The sequence below is a fragment of the Pogoniulus pusillus genome, chromosome Z (genome assembly GCF_015220805.1).
Source record: "Pogoniulus pusillus isolate bPogPus1 chromosome Z, bPogPus1.pri, whole genome shotgun sequence".
Taxonomy (NCBI): domain Eukaryota; kingdom Metazoa; phylum Chordata; class Aves; order Piciformes; family Lybiidae; genus Pogoniulus; species Pogoniulus pusillus.
The window spans coordinates 70,593,831-70,608,603 of NC_087309.1; the positions used below are offsets into that span (position 1 = coordinate 70,593,831).

The 14,773-nt window shown below is 41.9% G+C and overlaps 1 protein-coding gene across 1 annotated transcript in view; it reads left to right on the forward strand.

Annotated features, from left to right (window-relative positions):
- Positions 1–9,605, forward strand: part of VPS13A (vacuolar protein sorting 13 homolog A) — a 109,778-nt gene extending 100,173 nt beyond the window's left edge. The window contains 3 exon segments of the mRNA XM_064140625.1: positions 401–524; positions 1,987–2,061; positions 8,659–9,605. Coding sequence (XP_063996695.1) covers positions 401–524; positions 1,987–2,061; positions 8,659–8,709 — 250 coding nt within the window. The 3' untranslated portion in view covers positions 8,710–9,605.
- The last annotated feature ends 5,168 nt before the right edge of the window (positions 9,606–14,773 follow it).

Genomic DNA, 14,773 nt, shown 5'->3' on the forward strand with positions numbered 1-14,773 from the left:
TTGTGCTTGGGATTGTGGTGACCCAGGTGCAGGACCTTACACTTGGCCTTGTTGAATTTCACGAAGTTGGCCTGGGCCCACCTCTCCAGCTTGTCCAGGTCCCTCTGGATAGCATCCCTGCCCTCTAGCAATTTGACTGTGCCACACAGCTTGGTGTCATAGATCTGTACAACTTTTTCTGTAGTACAGCTAAGATTAGTGTTAGGTTTTTGGTATAAAGACAGTACTTTAAATAGGAAGGTTCAGAATTCACTCTTTCTGGAGATTATGCTGTGTGGTTGTTGTATATTATTAGATGAGAACTATTTTGGAACAAGGAGTGACTTCACTAGCGGTAGGACAATTTGTAAGTAATTCTAGGTTATTTTTTAAAATACTAATTGTATTTTCTGGTGCCTAGTGGTGTGTTATTTGTGACTAAAGGGACATTTGGACAGCTGACATGTGAATGGCAATACACTTATGATGAGTTTACCAAAGAACCATTTATCATCGATGGCAGAAGATTACGCATTGAAGCCAAGGTATGTTGACCTAATGTTTTGGTTTCCCTTTGTGTTACTGTTGATTTAGCTTTGAATTCTTGTTCTTTTCCCTTTCAATTCTTGACCTCTCATCCAGTTGCAATGCATTCAGAAAAGGGAGCTGAAACTTGACATGAGCAACCTTCTCACTGTTCTGAGCAGAACAGTGACTTGGTGTTTACAGATTCTTCTCTGAGCATGGGAACCTCTTGTGATGCACCAGTTTGTACTGTATTCATAGGTTGGAAAATAGTGATACCACAAAAGTTTCTCAGAAGATTGCAGGGTATTTTCATTATGCACTCTGACACTAGGGTAATACACTAATATGTGGACCTTTACCTTCTTGCAGTCCCTAAGAGTGCAATATCTGAACAATACATTTGCACATGCCACCCTCGAAGGCTTTGGCGTTTTGTTTCATTCACTAGCAATCCAATTGTTCAAAAGTATGACAAGGTATTAATATCTTCATAAAAATTCTAATGACATATGCTTATCTCTGTCAATACAAAGTGAAGAATACTACTGTCAGTTGCAATTTTTTCTTTAAAATAAACTAAAACTTACTTTCCCTGGTGAATTGGTGCAGGACATAAGGAAAAAGATGATGATAGTGACTGAGTACATAAAGAGCCAGGGTTCCTTTACAAAAAATAATTCCTAGATTCTTGAGATGCTAACTGAATTTAATTACAGTTGATAAATGTACCTGCCACTGTTCTGTTTTGTTTCTGCTTTTACTAAGCTTCATGTGTCTAATTAACACATCTTGGTTACCAGAACAGTCTTGACAGGGTGCAAAGTTATTCAGTTCTTCAATCACATTATTTGTTTCTGTTGCAGCAAGCATGAAAGGCAGAACCACATTGGTTTGGAATCCTCTAAACTGGATTTCTGACTGCAAGCAAACTTATACCATTTCAGTTTGTACTGAATAACATACCTATCTTTACCACTATGCAGCAATCCTGTCAGTGTCCATTCACATGCCTGCAGTATGTTCCTTATTGAAATTAATAGCTGAAAACTGTATTTTGTTTCTGAAGCCTAAGTTGCTATTTTCACTACCTAATAACACTACTTGCAAGTCAGTACGGTGGAATGTCCATGCAGGCAGTGGCTTAAAGGAGAATGACAAATTTGAACCTTGTGGAATACTGGACTTTGTTAACCCCTGTACATTCCTACACACTTTTACAGTCCACTCCATGGTAAAAGGGCAGGTCTGTCATTGCTGGAGTTTTTCACTATACTGTGCTTTCATGCAGAAAATAAAGTCTCTCAGGGTGTGTGAATGTGATGTGAAGATACTTTGATTAGTATAATGGCTACGTGTGGCTGTCTTAACCATATAGCTGCTTTAATAGTCAGTAACTTCTTGGTTGTAATTTTGAAGAAACTAACTTCAGTTTTTAATTACTGTGTGTTTGGGGTTCTGTTGTGTTTTTTTTTTTTCTAGGAACGAGTTAAGTCTGTGTTCCATGCCAAAGAATTTGGAAAAATTATTAATTTTAAAAGTCCAGAGGATGCAAAGGTAAAGTCAAAATACTGTTACACTCATGGGATATTTAAAATTCAGTATTTGCACCTAGCCATGTGCACATAGCACAGGTGGAAATGCTAATGATTTATTCAGTACTGAATTTCAGAAACATTCAATTACAAAATGAAACTTTTCCTTACATAAATGCTTGGAATCACAGCTGTTAAACAGCTGAGTTAGAACTACCATTACTAAAACCTACACAATCAAGGATGCGAATTAAAATAGGTCATTTTAGTAGAACAAACCATATTTGTAAGTTATCATTACTTTTATATTGTAAGGGTGGATTGACATTCCTCTGATCTTAAAAATGCAGTTTGAGTTGAAGAATTAAGAAGGTCCCTAAAAGAGGCAGAAATAGTTTATTTGCTGTATGATGTTACTACTACTATTATAATCTTGTTCTATACAATCTCTTCATTTTGACATCACTAACTTTGATGACAGTAGCTGGTATGAGTGGTTGAGGTCTGCTACCAGAACTATGAGGTAGACAGGTTGTGAAAGTCCTGCATTGTCTTTATTAACATAACTAACTGCTGACTACACTTTCACAAACAATAAGTTAGTCTTGTATATATTCACACTGGTGGGATATGGTAACCTGTGATTACACTTTGAAACAGTCTGTGAGAGTTGCATCTCTCCATGTAAACATGAGGAAAAACTTTTATCACTGGAACAGGCTGCCTGAGGGGGTTGTGGAGTCTCCTCCTCTGGAGATATTAAAAACCTGCCTGTATGCAATCCAGTGTGACCTGGTATAGGTTGTCTTGCTCTGGCAGTGGGGGTGGATTGGATGATCTTTCAAGGTCCCATCCTAACATTCTGTGATTCTGTGATCTCATCAGTTTTATGTTGCATTTGTCTTCATGGGTGTAGGTTTTTAACCACAGCTAAGTGATACTGTTTGACTCTTATGCCTAAAAGCATTATAAATACTGTCAAGGTACTTGAGAGCACTGTGCTGAATTTGCCTTGCTTGTACTCTATGGAGCCTCATTGGAGACTCCTCATTTTTCCAGTTTTGGCTGTGGCAAGGTGGGGGGCAGCATTGAGTTCCAGTATTCTCTATGCCCCGGTGTGATGGGTTGGGAGTTAACCTGCCCCTCCCACCCCCACAGTGAAATCACCCAGACCAGACTCAGCTGGCTAGAAGTTAAGGAATTAAGCAATATATGTAGTTATTATTATATTCAGTTATATACAAGTTAAAAGACCTATCTGTGGAATACACTGGATTTCACCATTCTCCTGCATTACCCAGTAGGTGTGACCAGGACCTTCAGCAGAAACCACCTCTCGGACAGGTTTCCCTTCACCTGAAATACCCAAACATTTTTTTTTCCTAACAGATTATTTTCATGTACAACAGGAACTTTTTCACCACCCACTATTTGGACCAAGTCTGATTGTGCAAGTCCTGCTCTGTTTACTGCACCTCTACTATTTCCCAACCAGGATGCTTGTGCTAAATGTTTGTCCCAGTTTTTCAGAGTTCCACCCCCCATGGCTTTTAGGGTGGTTTTCAGCAAACCATTGTAGCGCTCAATCTTCCCTGAAGCTGGTGCATAGTAGGGTATGCGATAGATCCATTCAATTCCGTGCCCTTTGGCCCAATTTTTCACAGGATTGTTCTTGAAATGAGTACCATTGTCTGACTCGATTCTCTCTGGAGTTCCATGTCTCCACAAGATCTGTCTCTCCAAGCCAAGAATGGTGTTACGTGCAGTTGCATGTGGAACTGGATAGGTTTCCAGCCATCCGGTGCTGGCCTTTATTGTTACCTTGGTCTCATTCTGACAAGCAGTATGTGCTTAAGTGATGTAGTCAATCTGCCAGGCCTCACCATACTTGTACTTTGACCATCTCTCACCATACCATAAGGGCTTGATTCACTTAGCCTGCTTAATAGCAGCACAAATGTCACAGTCATAGATGACTTGGGTGATAGCGTCCATGGACAAGTCAATTGACCTATCGCGAGCCCATCGGTATGTTCCATCTCTGCCTTGATGTCCAGATGAGTCATGGGCCCACTAAGCTAAGAACAGTTCACCACGGTGTTTCCAATCGAGGTCGATGTCAAGATCAGAGTTGGTATCAACTTGAGAAATCTTAGCAGCTTGATCTGCTTTCTGGTTATGTTGATGTTCCTCAGTAGCTCTGCTCTTAGGCATGTGTGCATCTACGTGCCGCACCTTCACTGGAGTTCTCTCCATCCGTGCATCAATGTCCTGCCATAGATCAGCACACCAAATAGGCTTTCCTTTCCTCTGCCAACCATTCTTCTTCCAGTCCTTCAGCCAACCCCATAGAGCATTGGCTACCATCCATGAGTCGGTGTAGAGGTAAAGGATAGGCCAATTCTCACGTTCAGCCACATCAAGAGCAAGTTGAACAGCTTTTACCTCAGCGAACTGACTGGATTCTCCTTCTCCATCCTTTGCTTCGGTAACTTTCCTGGTTGGACTCCAAACCGCTGACTTCCATATTCGCTTGTTCCCAACAAGACGACAGGAACCATCTGTGAACAAAGCATAGTTCTTTTCCTGATCAGAGAGATCACCATAGGGAGGAGCTTCCTCAGCACGAGTTATTTTCTCCTCTGGAGGTTTGGTACAGTCTGTGCCTTCTGGCCAGTTGGTGATCAACTCCACCAGACCAGGTCGGTCAAGATTACCCATTCCTGCTCATTGGGTTATTGATGATGAAAGGCTGCTCATTATTCAGGTCCCCACTCAAAACTGTTTCTCTTACGAGTCACATCATGCAGAGGTTTGACAATTTGACTGAATCCAGGAATGTGTAGTCTCCAAAATCCCACTGCACCCAAGAAAGATAGAGTGTCCTTCTTATTGGTGGGAACTGCCATGGTGGAGACTTCTTCACATCCCATGGAATGTGACGGCGACCATCCTGCCACCGCACTCCCAGCAATTGAATTCCTCTGGCAGGTCCTTTGACCTTGTCTCTCTTAATAGCAAAACCTCCTTGCAACAGAATGTCAATGATTTTGTTATGTTTCTCAAAGACTTCCTCAGCAATTTTGCTGCAGACAATGATGTAATCAATGAACTGTATGTATTCTGGAGCTTTACCTTTCTCCGATGCATTGCGGATCACCAAGTGACATATCGCTGCCACTCCCAAGGCAGATGGTTTAACTGGTCTTGGATTCCTCTCCATGTGAATGGAGGTCTACAGTCCTTTGCTATGGGAATCAAGAAGAAGGCATTAGCAATGTCTATGGTAGCATACCATTAGGCCTCCTTTGATTCCAGCTCATACTAGACTTCTAGCAGGTCTGATACAGCTGCACTCATAGGTGGAATCACCTCACTGAGGGCACAGAAGTCAACTGGGAGACACCAGTCTCTGTTAGCTTTGTGCACAGGCCAGATGGGACTGTTGAAAGGTGAATGAGCTTTCTCGACAGCCTGACTCTCCAGTTGACGAATCAGCTGATGAATGGGCAACAAAGAGTCACGGTTAGTTCTGTACTGCCTGCGGTGCACAGTTTGAGTAGCAATTGGCACTTCCAGATCCTCTATGTCATGATGTCCCACAACTGCAGATTCATCTGAAAGTTCAGGTCTAATGCACAGTTTCAATTTACCATCCTCAGTCTCTACAGATGCTATTCCAAAAGCCCATTTGTGACCCTTAGGATCTTTGAAACAACCTTGTCTCAAAAAGCCAATTCCCAGAATGCAAGGCGCATCAGGACCAGTTACAATAGTATGTGTCTTCCACTCTTTACCAGTTAAACTAATTTCAGCCTGCAACTTAGTTAACTCTTGAGATCCACCAGTGATTGCAGAAATAGTGATAGACTCTGTCCCTTTGCAATTGGATGGCAATAAAGTACACTGAGCACCTGTGTCAACTAAAGCCCTGTATTTCCGAACTTTTGAACTGGCAGGCCACCTAATGAATACATTCCAATAGATTTGTTTTTCTCCACTATCCCTTCTAATAAGCTTCTTTGTGAGACCTGTTCCAAGAGTAATGTCATCAGGCTCATGTGTGCTATGATCTCCATAAAGCACTTCCTTCACAGCAAACTCCTTCAGAAGCTTAATTCCCTGCTCAGTGGTGTTCCACTTCTTAGCTGCCCATGGTATATCATCTTGGGAAGGACATTTCATAGCCACAGCCAACAGGAGATGTGTCCACAAGTTAACCAAAGCAAGAGGACTTGCTAGGTGTTTGTCCACTCTACTGTCCTTGCTGAGCAGCCTTAGCTGCTTTGCAGGCTTGTCTCCTACCTGTAGGGCATTTGCATCAATAGAACGGCGTCTCACCAGCCAACTTAGGACTGGCTCTCCTGATGCCCTTGAGTATTCCTTTCTAGCTTCCCTGACCTCTTTAAGGGAATCATTGGAATCCTGGATGTCAGCCTTCTCCTATTCCTCTGGTTGTCCTGATTGTCCCTGGCCTAGAAACAGAACTTTCCTAAGAGCACTCTTAAACCTCTCAGAGCCATCCTCCTTCTTGGCAGCCAATCTCACAAAGCTTTTCTCATCAGAGTATTGAGATCTGAGTATGTTGGCTAAGTCTTAAAGGCTGTATTTCTCCTCTTCCTCCTCTTGTGTACCAGACGCCCCTTCCCTTAAATCCTCTCTTGAACCACTGTTTACCAAATGCTTTGTCTTAGCCTGTGCTTTTGCTGGGGCCAGAAAAATTGGACCTGAAAAGGATTTGGAAGTGCCTTCTAGCAGATCTGAATTATTAAGTGTCTGACCTGGCCAGTAAGTTTGAATCTGGTTTAGGGCTCAAGGTTTCTGCTGTCTGAGGATTTGAACTAGGTGAAGAAACATAGACTTGAACAGTTGGACTTGTTCTTCAGCTGCCTGCTATGTTATTGTCAACAACCAAGACTTTGACAGTTGTCCCAGAATCTGCAGGAGGAGGTGCAGTGGTGCACATGGTGGCCCTCCCTTGCTCTCCCCCCATACTGACATTGTTTTCTGTTAGGCTTACCTCTGTCTCCCTGTGCAAGGACACTTGTCTCTTTTTGTGTTTTTTTAAAGGAGCCACATTCAAATGTCTCATGCATAATGCCAGCATTAACGCCAAAACCAGAATTATTAGACCTAAGATCACACCTGACAGATATACCACTGTATCACATGTGTAAAATTTGGCACAGGGGTTTGGTAACTCTGTTCTAGGCAAAATTACTTGCACTAAAGGTGTTGAATAAATCCCAGCAGTTGTATTATTTCCTGACTTGTTAAAAACAGATTCAATAACAGCATCTGTAATATTGAAGCCAACCCTCTCTGAAATAAAAAAACATTCCTTTAATATTCCTCCAAGCTAGGTCAAACAAAAGGGCACCAATTCTGGCTTTCAAAAAATTGTATAAGAGCCACACCCCTATCGGGTACAAAATAGAAAATAAAATGTAAAGTAACTTCAGTAGCTTCATCTTAATTTCCAGAGTTAAAAACCAATCAAATTTAATTAGCCCCACTTGGAAATTCCAAAATAAAGACGTGATGGTTTGGGTGTTACCCACCCCCCTACACTTAAGAAGATCACCCAGAGTAGACTCAGCCGATCTGGAAATTAAAAAATGAAGCTATATTTACATCTTAGCACAACATACAAAGCAGGTATTTACGATATATACAGAAATATACAAGTTAAAAAGTAATACAGAAACACAACAGCCCTCCCAGACATCAGAGTCTCCAGGAAAGGCTCCCAACAACCCTTCCACCTCCTTTCCACCTTTGCCTTATGTGTAAGGTGAGTTTGGAGAATCGACCAGGGGGCTTAGGAAGCAGAAGGAATAGTCAGACAGATGGCAAGTTAGAGAGAGAGAAGTGCAGCCCAAAGCCAGGGAACAAACTGTATTATCTGTGTTTGTGTTCTTGTTTTTATATATCTCAGCAAGCCTATGAGTGAAGTAGACATCACCATTGTTTCCTTTTCACAGCCTATAATCCAATTCCTCTCACTAAAATACCCCAGCTAAACTCAAACTAACACAATTTTGATGTGGAGATCTGTAACGTAGAGCCTGATGGTGCAACAGAATCTGATTTCCTTGAAAGCATTATGTAGCTTTCTCGTGGCAATCCCTTTGTGTAACTTCATCTCCTACCTTAGATTTCCATGTCAGTGCCTCCTTTGCCCTCCCCTTTTTCTAGTTAAAAAAAGACGTCTTCTAGATACAGGCACACTGCTGCAACCTCTATCTTTTGTTACCACTGTGATTTGTCTAGAGTTGTAGACTAATGCAGTGCATTAATAATGACGTGGGTGAAATGAAGATGTAATTTATTTCTCACAATATTGTTCATTGAAATACAGAGGAGGAAACTGAAATAACAACCTAAACAATTCAGTTACCTGTTGTGTCCAATGTCAGATATTAGTACTTCCATTGGTACCTTTTCATATCAGAGTATCAGGGGATTATAGGCTATAGTAGGATTCTGAGCACTGTGTTAGAATTCAGTTAGGAAGAGAATAGGTTGTGAAGTGTCTGGCCAACACAGTTTAATTTTCAGCTGCATTGTGTGTTTTTTACCAAGGAAATGTTTTATTTTTTACTTTTCCCTCATACAGTGGATTCTTTCTAAACTAGAAGAAGTGAGAGAGAGTCAGCCAAAATTGTAAAGAGAAGCACCAAGATGCGAAGAACACCGAACAGCTACCTTGTAGTTCCTCTCTAACAAACAGAATTGCCTGAATATCAGCAACAAAAGCAATGAAGTTATTTGTTATGGTCACAGTGGTCTGTAGTTATATCACAAAAATAGATGCTGTTAAGTTAAAAAAACAATGTAGTGATCAAAACATTTTGCCAAATTTTGGCTTCTTTTGATGCTAGAACTCCAGATTTTTTTTTTTTTAATTTATATATATATAAATACAGTGTAAAAGGAACTTATTTTACTGTTACAGTTCAGTTGGACTCTGGAATAATTCTTATGATACTATTTGGAGCAAATCTTTTAATTTGATTCTGAAAGTCAATACTCTGGTTTTAGTTTTCGTATGACTTCAGGCCATGATGAAATTCCAGTTTCTTAGGCAAAGGAAATGTTAATAATCACTGGAATTACGACTCAAATTCCATGGAGGAGGCTGCTGACCCTCTGGTCTAATTTGGATGATCACAGGAATGACTGCTTATTTAATAGTGTTGTTTTCTTTTTGTACATGAATGGACCAGGTGACAGTGAATTAAAATTACAATATTACGGTTATTATAAACCTTTTTTTAAGGAAACATTGCAGCACCTCTGTCAATATTCAGAGAAAATACAACTGTTTACAGAAATGCATCATGGGGACGATTAATATATTGCTGCACTAAAAATAACAAAGCATATTATTTTCAGTAAATGTTATTAGCGTTGTTGCATATCATGAAGGAGTCTATGGGGTTATAAGTGCACTGTTGCATACCAAAAATAAATGCCTTGGATTACACAGTATTGTGTGCTAATTTGATTAATAAAATCAAATTTATATTAAATAATAAATATAATATTTCACAGTTGCATTAATCAACTTTTTGCACCTAAAGAAACCTTTTTTCATTTCACATTCAAACAACAGAACTTTAATAGGGAGAGCTTGAATGTGTGCAGTTCTGCTTAATTTCTTAGACAGGGTAGTCATGGCATTGCTGAATGAATGTTTGCTGCAGTGGATACAAAAAAATTACAAGAAACAGCACATTGTTACATGAGAATTTCCATAAATTCCTGTATCAAAGCCTTTAAATGATCTCACACAGTAAGTACCTGCTGCCAAAATATTCTTTCCAGACAACTGTTTAGAGTATTTACAGATACATGATATAATTGTGACATTGATGGTGGTGCCTGTGATACCCAAATTACTGCATTATGGTAAAATCTGAAATTGCTAGCATGCTGTTGCGGAGGGCAGAAATACGTGGCCGAGAAGAAAATTTATCAAAAATAGATATTTTTTATTTTTTACAAAACCCGCCCCCACAACTATATATACAAAGATTAATTTCGTTTAATAAACAGGTTAAGTTGCATGAGAATTCTACGAGGATACCATTAATAATCTGACTATATATATTTGGAAGTCAGTTTTTGGAAAAGGACTCTGCTATTAATTAATAGCGGTTTCTTACTAAATTAAGCTAAGCCAAATAACTCACTCAGGCTGGCTCGTGCGGTCTGTCTTCCTCCTCCAGCGGCTACAGGAGTCGTTAAGGGTCGTTAAGGGTCGTTATGCAGACAAAGGTGTGCCTAACACCAAGGCAAGTCCTTTGGTCTCTCTGCAGTGCAGGCACAGGAGAGTGAGCGAACTCGTCCAGGCACAGGCAAAATCCAAAGCGGGAACCCCAAAGGCGGGAAGACCCCCAATATTTATACCCTTCGCTAGACAAAGGGCAGAGTTACCACACTTTAGGCGCGAAAGCGCACGGCCAATCCCAGCCTGGCTCCAGCGCGGGAACTCACGGGGCAGTCCCCGCCCCCTTCACGGCTGCAGGGCAGGCGAGGGGGGGGAAACCAGGCGGCTTTTCCCCTTTCCCCCCGAAGTCCGGGCAGGAGAGGAATTTAGGGGTATAGGACTCCAGGACACATGCTCACCTACAATTCCTGTTCTTTAAATTACTCTTAAGTCTTGCTTTTGGTGTTGAGTAACCTTTTAGTGGGTGCTGAAATATATGGAATCTTGTAATTTCCCCCACAACATGTAAGTTGATCTTAAGAGAATGCCAGGAATATGACATTAATTGTGTTACTCTGCTTGTTTGTACACAAAGCACATACCAAGAGTGTTGAGTCAGGTTATAATCATGCCAAACTAACAGAACACTTTGCCTTAGACAAGTAGTGTTAGTAGGTACATTAAGTAATATTCTATATATGTAATCTTTTTTTCTTCTGCCACTTCTCATTTTAGGCATGTTAGTTCAATTAATGGCCTTATCAAGTTCTTTATTCTTGATCACTATGTTGTCCCCTCTTTTCTAGCCCCAGTATTTACTGAGTGCTGTAACTTTCACTTCTAGTACCTCTTGCAAGTAATTCATACACTCCCATTTCTGTATAAGTTATCATAAGTTATGTTTATTTTGCCAAAAGCCGCCTGATTCTCCAATCTCAACTGGCTCTTCAGTAATCTGTGATGAATTTTAACCATTAATACTGAAGGATTGCTTTAAAATATGTGTCTTCAGTTAAGCTCTTGTTTTGGAAAACATAACAATTCCCCCATAATTACATTTTCCCTGTACAGTATAAAATAATTTTGGTTAACTGTGCTAACACCAAGAATTAAAATGAAGTGTTCAGAAGTCAGCATGTTCCATCACCTCCCTCCTTGTCTCCACTCCTAATGACAACATCATTTTCCGTAGTTCCCTTTTTCTACTCAGTAAATGGTATGTTTTACCTTTGTTTTCCCCTTACACTTTCTCCATACAGTCATGAATGAATTTTCCCCATCTTTGGCAGACAGTAGTTGTCTCTGTTTTAATTACATATCAGGAAGAAAGGTATTCAGACTGCTGCTGTTGTGTAGTTTCCTGGATTACTGCAAGCTGTTTGAGATGCCCAGTCTGCTGTGCTCCATTCCTTATTGCAGTATGCAATTAGACAAGGGGATCTCAAGAAAACTAAAAGTGTAGCCATTTAGATCTGCCCGCTGTGGTGTTTAAAGCTATACCATGGGCTTTACTAAAGGACTGAAGAAAAATGTATCTTCTAAATAACTGTTACCTAAGCTTGCTACCTTTGAGAAATGTCACTTGGGCTCTCAGTAGAGTTAAGGCTTAGAATCTAAGAAATCAATGACAAACTAAACAGAATCAAAGATGCCAGACATACTGCTAAAATATTTTTAAGTCTAACTGCACCTCTTTTTCTTCTGCTGCATGCCTTTGCATGGCATGGCTCGGCTCTTTTCAATTGCACACTCCATCCCAACCCAACCTCTTCTTCACCTTGAATAAAGTCAATTTGAATTTTGACTGGGATGTGATTGACTTATTTACTTTATATGCTGCTTTAAATAAAAAGTAATACTGTTACTTGGAATTTCATGGTTAGAAATTGACAAGTCAAATCCTTTCTCTGACAACACAAGGTCAAACTTCTTCTGCAGGAACCTCAGTGAAAGCGGAATATATATTTTAACCTTTACCTACGATTTATTATAAGGAAGCATTTTTAGTAACTACACTTACACATGTGAGCTCCCTTTAAAGTGTTGGGTTTTTTTTTTTTCTGTTGCCATATTAAAAAAAAAACCAACAGCCTAATGTGATTCTGCCAAATAACCAAATTCTTACAAATATATCCTTTTTTTAACACCTATAAGATTTTGTATGTATACCATTTGCTACTTAGAATCTTTAGCACCTCGCAAAATGTGCTGACATACTCAACAAGTCACTAAGGTCTTTTGTTCCTCGAGTTATTTCCAACAATCTGTCCGCAAATAACAAACCCATTATACAGTCAATAAAAGTTTAATATCATAGTATCACAGTATCATCAGGGTTGGAAGAGACCTCACAGATCATCAAGTCCAACCCTTTACCACAGAGCTCAAGGCTAGACCATGGCACCAAGTGCCACATCCAATCTTGCCTTGAACAGCCCCAGGGACGGCGACTCCACCACCTCCCCGGGCAGCCCATTCCAGTGCCCAATGACTCTCTCAGTGAAGAACTTTCTCCTCACCTCAAGCCTAAATCTCCCCTGGCCCAGCCTAAGACTGTGTTCTCTTGTTCTGGTGCTGGCCACCTGAGAGAAGAGAGCAACCTCCTCCTGCCCACAACCACCCCTCAGGTAGTTGTAGACAGCAATAAGGTCACCCCTGAGCCTCCTCTTCTCCAGGCTAAACAATCCCAGCTCCCTCAGCCTCTCCTCATAGGGCTTGTGCTCAAGGCCTCTCACCAGCCTCGCTGCCCTTCTCTGGACACGCTCAAGCATCTCAATGTCCCTCCTAAACTGGGGGGCCCAGAACTGGACACAGTACTCAAGGTGTGGTCTAACCAGTGCAGAGTACAGGGGCAGAATGACCTCCCTGCTCCTGCTGACCACACCATTCCTGATGCAGGCCAGGATGCCACTGGCTCTCTTGGCCACCTGGGCACACTGCGGGCTCATGTTCAGGCGGGTATCAGTCAGCACCCCCAGATCCCTCTCTGTTTGGCTGCTCTCCAGCCACTCCGACCCCAGCCTGTATCTCTGCATGGGGTTGTTGTAGCCAAAGTGCAGCACCCTGCACTTGGAGCTATTGAACCCCATCCCATTGGACTCTGCCCATCTGTCCAGGCGGTCAAGGTCCCGCTGCAGAGCCCTTCTCCCCTCCAACCCAGCCACATCTGCCCCCAGCTTGGTGTCATCTGCAAACTTGCTGATGACTGACTCGATGCCCTCATCCAGATCATCTATGAAGATGTTAAAGAGGATGGGGCCCAGCACAGATCCCTGAGGGACACCACTAGTGACAGCCGCCAGCTGGATGTGGCACCATTCACCACCACTCTCTGGGTCCGGCCCTCCAGCCAGTTCCTAACCCAGCACAGAGTGTTGCCATCCAAGCCATGGGCTGATAGCTTAGCCAGCAGTTTGCTGTGGGGGACAGTGTCAGAGGCCTTGCTGAAGTCCAGATAGACCACATCCACAGGCCTCCCCACATCCACCAAGTGGGTCACCTGATCATAGAAGGAGATCAGGTTGGAGAGGCAGGATCTGCCCTTCCTAAACCCATGCTGGCTGGACCTGAGCCCTTTGCCATCCCTTAGGTGTGCTCTTATCACCCCCAAGATAACCTGCTCCATCAGTTTCCCTGGCACTGAGGTCAGGCTGACAGGTCTGTAGTTCCCAGGTTCCTCCATCCAACCCTTCTTGTGGATGGGGACCACGTTGGCCATTTTCCAGTCTCCTGGGACCTCTCCGGTGAGCCAGGACTGCTGGAAAATGATGGAGAGTGGCTTGGCCAGCTCAGCTGCCAGCTCTCTCAGCACCCTGCGATGGATCCCATCTGGTCCCATGGACTTGTGGGTGTCCAGGTGGCTCAGCAGGTCCTGAACTAATTCTTCAGGAATTTCCAGGGGAACACACCGCTCCCCGACCCCATCCCCCAGTTCAAGAGGCCATTCTTCTCCTCCTCCTTCCTTACTGTTGAAAACTGAGGCGAAGAAGGCATTCAGGACCTCAGCCTTTTCTACATCATCAGTTATAGTGTTCCACTCCTGGTCCAGTAAGCAGTGGAGGCTCTTCTTGCCCTTCCTTTTAGCGTTGATAAATTTATAAAAGTGTTTTTTGTTAGCCTTCACGAAAGTGGCAGCCTAAGTTCTAGCTGGGCCTTAGCCTCTCTAATTTTTCTTTTGCATAATCTGGCTACCTCCTTAAACACATCAGGAGAAGCCTTCCCCTCCTTCCAGAGGTGATACACCCTCTTTTTTCCACCAATTCCTTCAGGAGCTGTAGTGGTGGCTAAAATTTAACACAGCATATTCTTGCATTGAAAACTCTAAGTTTCCTAATTACTGTGCAGTTGTAAAACAGTTTGACTAAATAGATCACATATTCTAATTAAAGATTGCTAAGTGATGTGGCTTGTTAGTAGCCATATGATGTTTAAAAAAATTGACTTGTGTATATTTCTTGATACTGTGCTAGGCTTGAGAATGAGACTGCTCCACAAAAACTGTTAAGGAAATTTCCTCCAT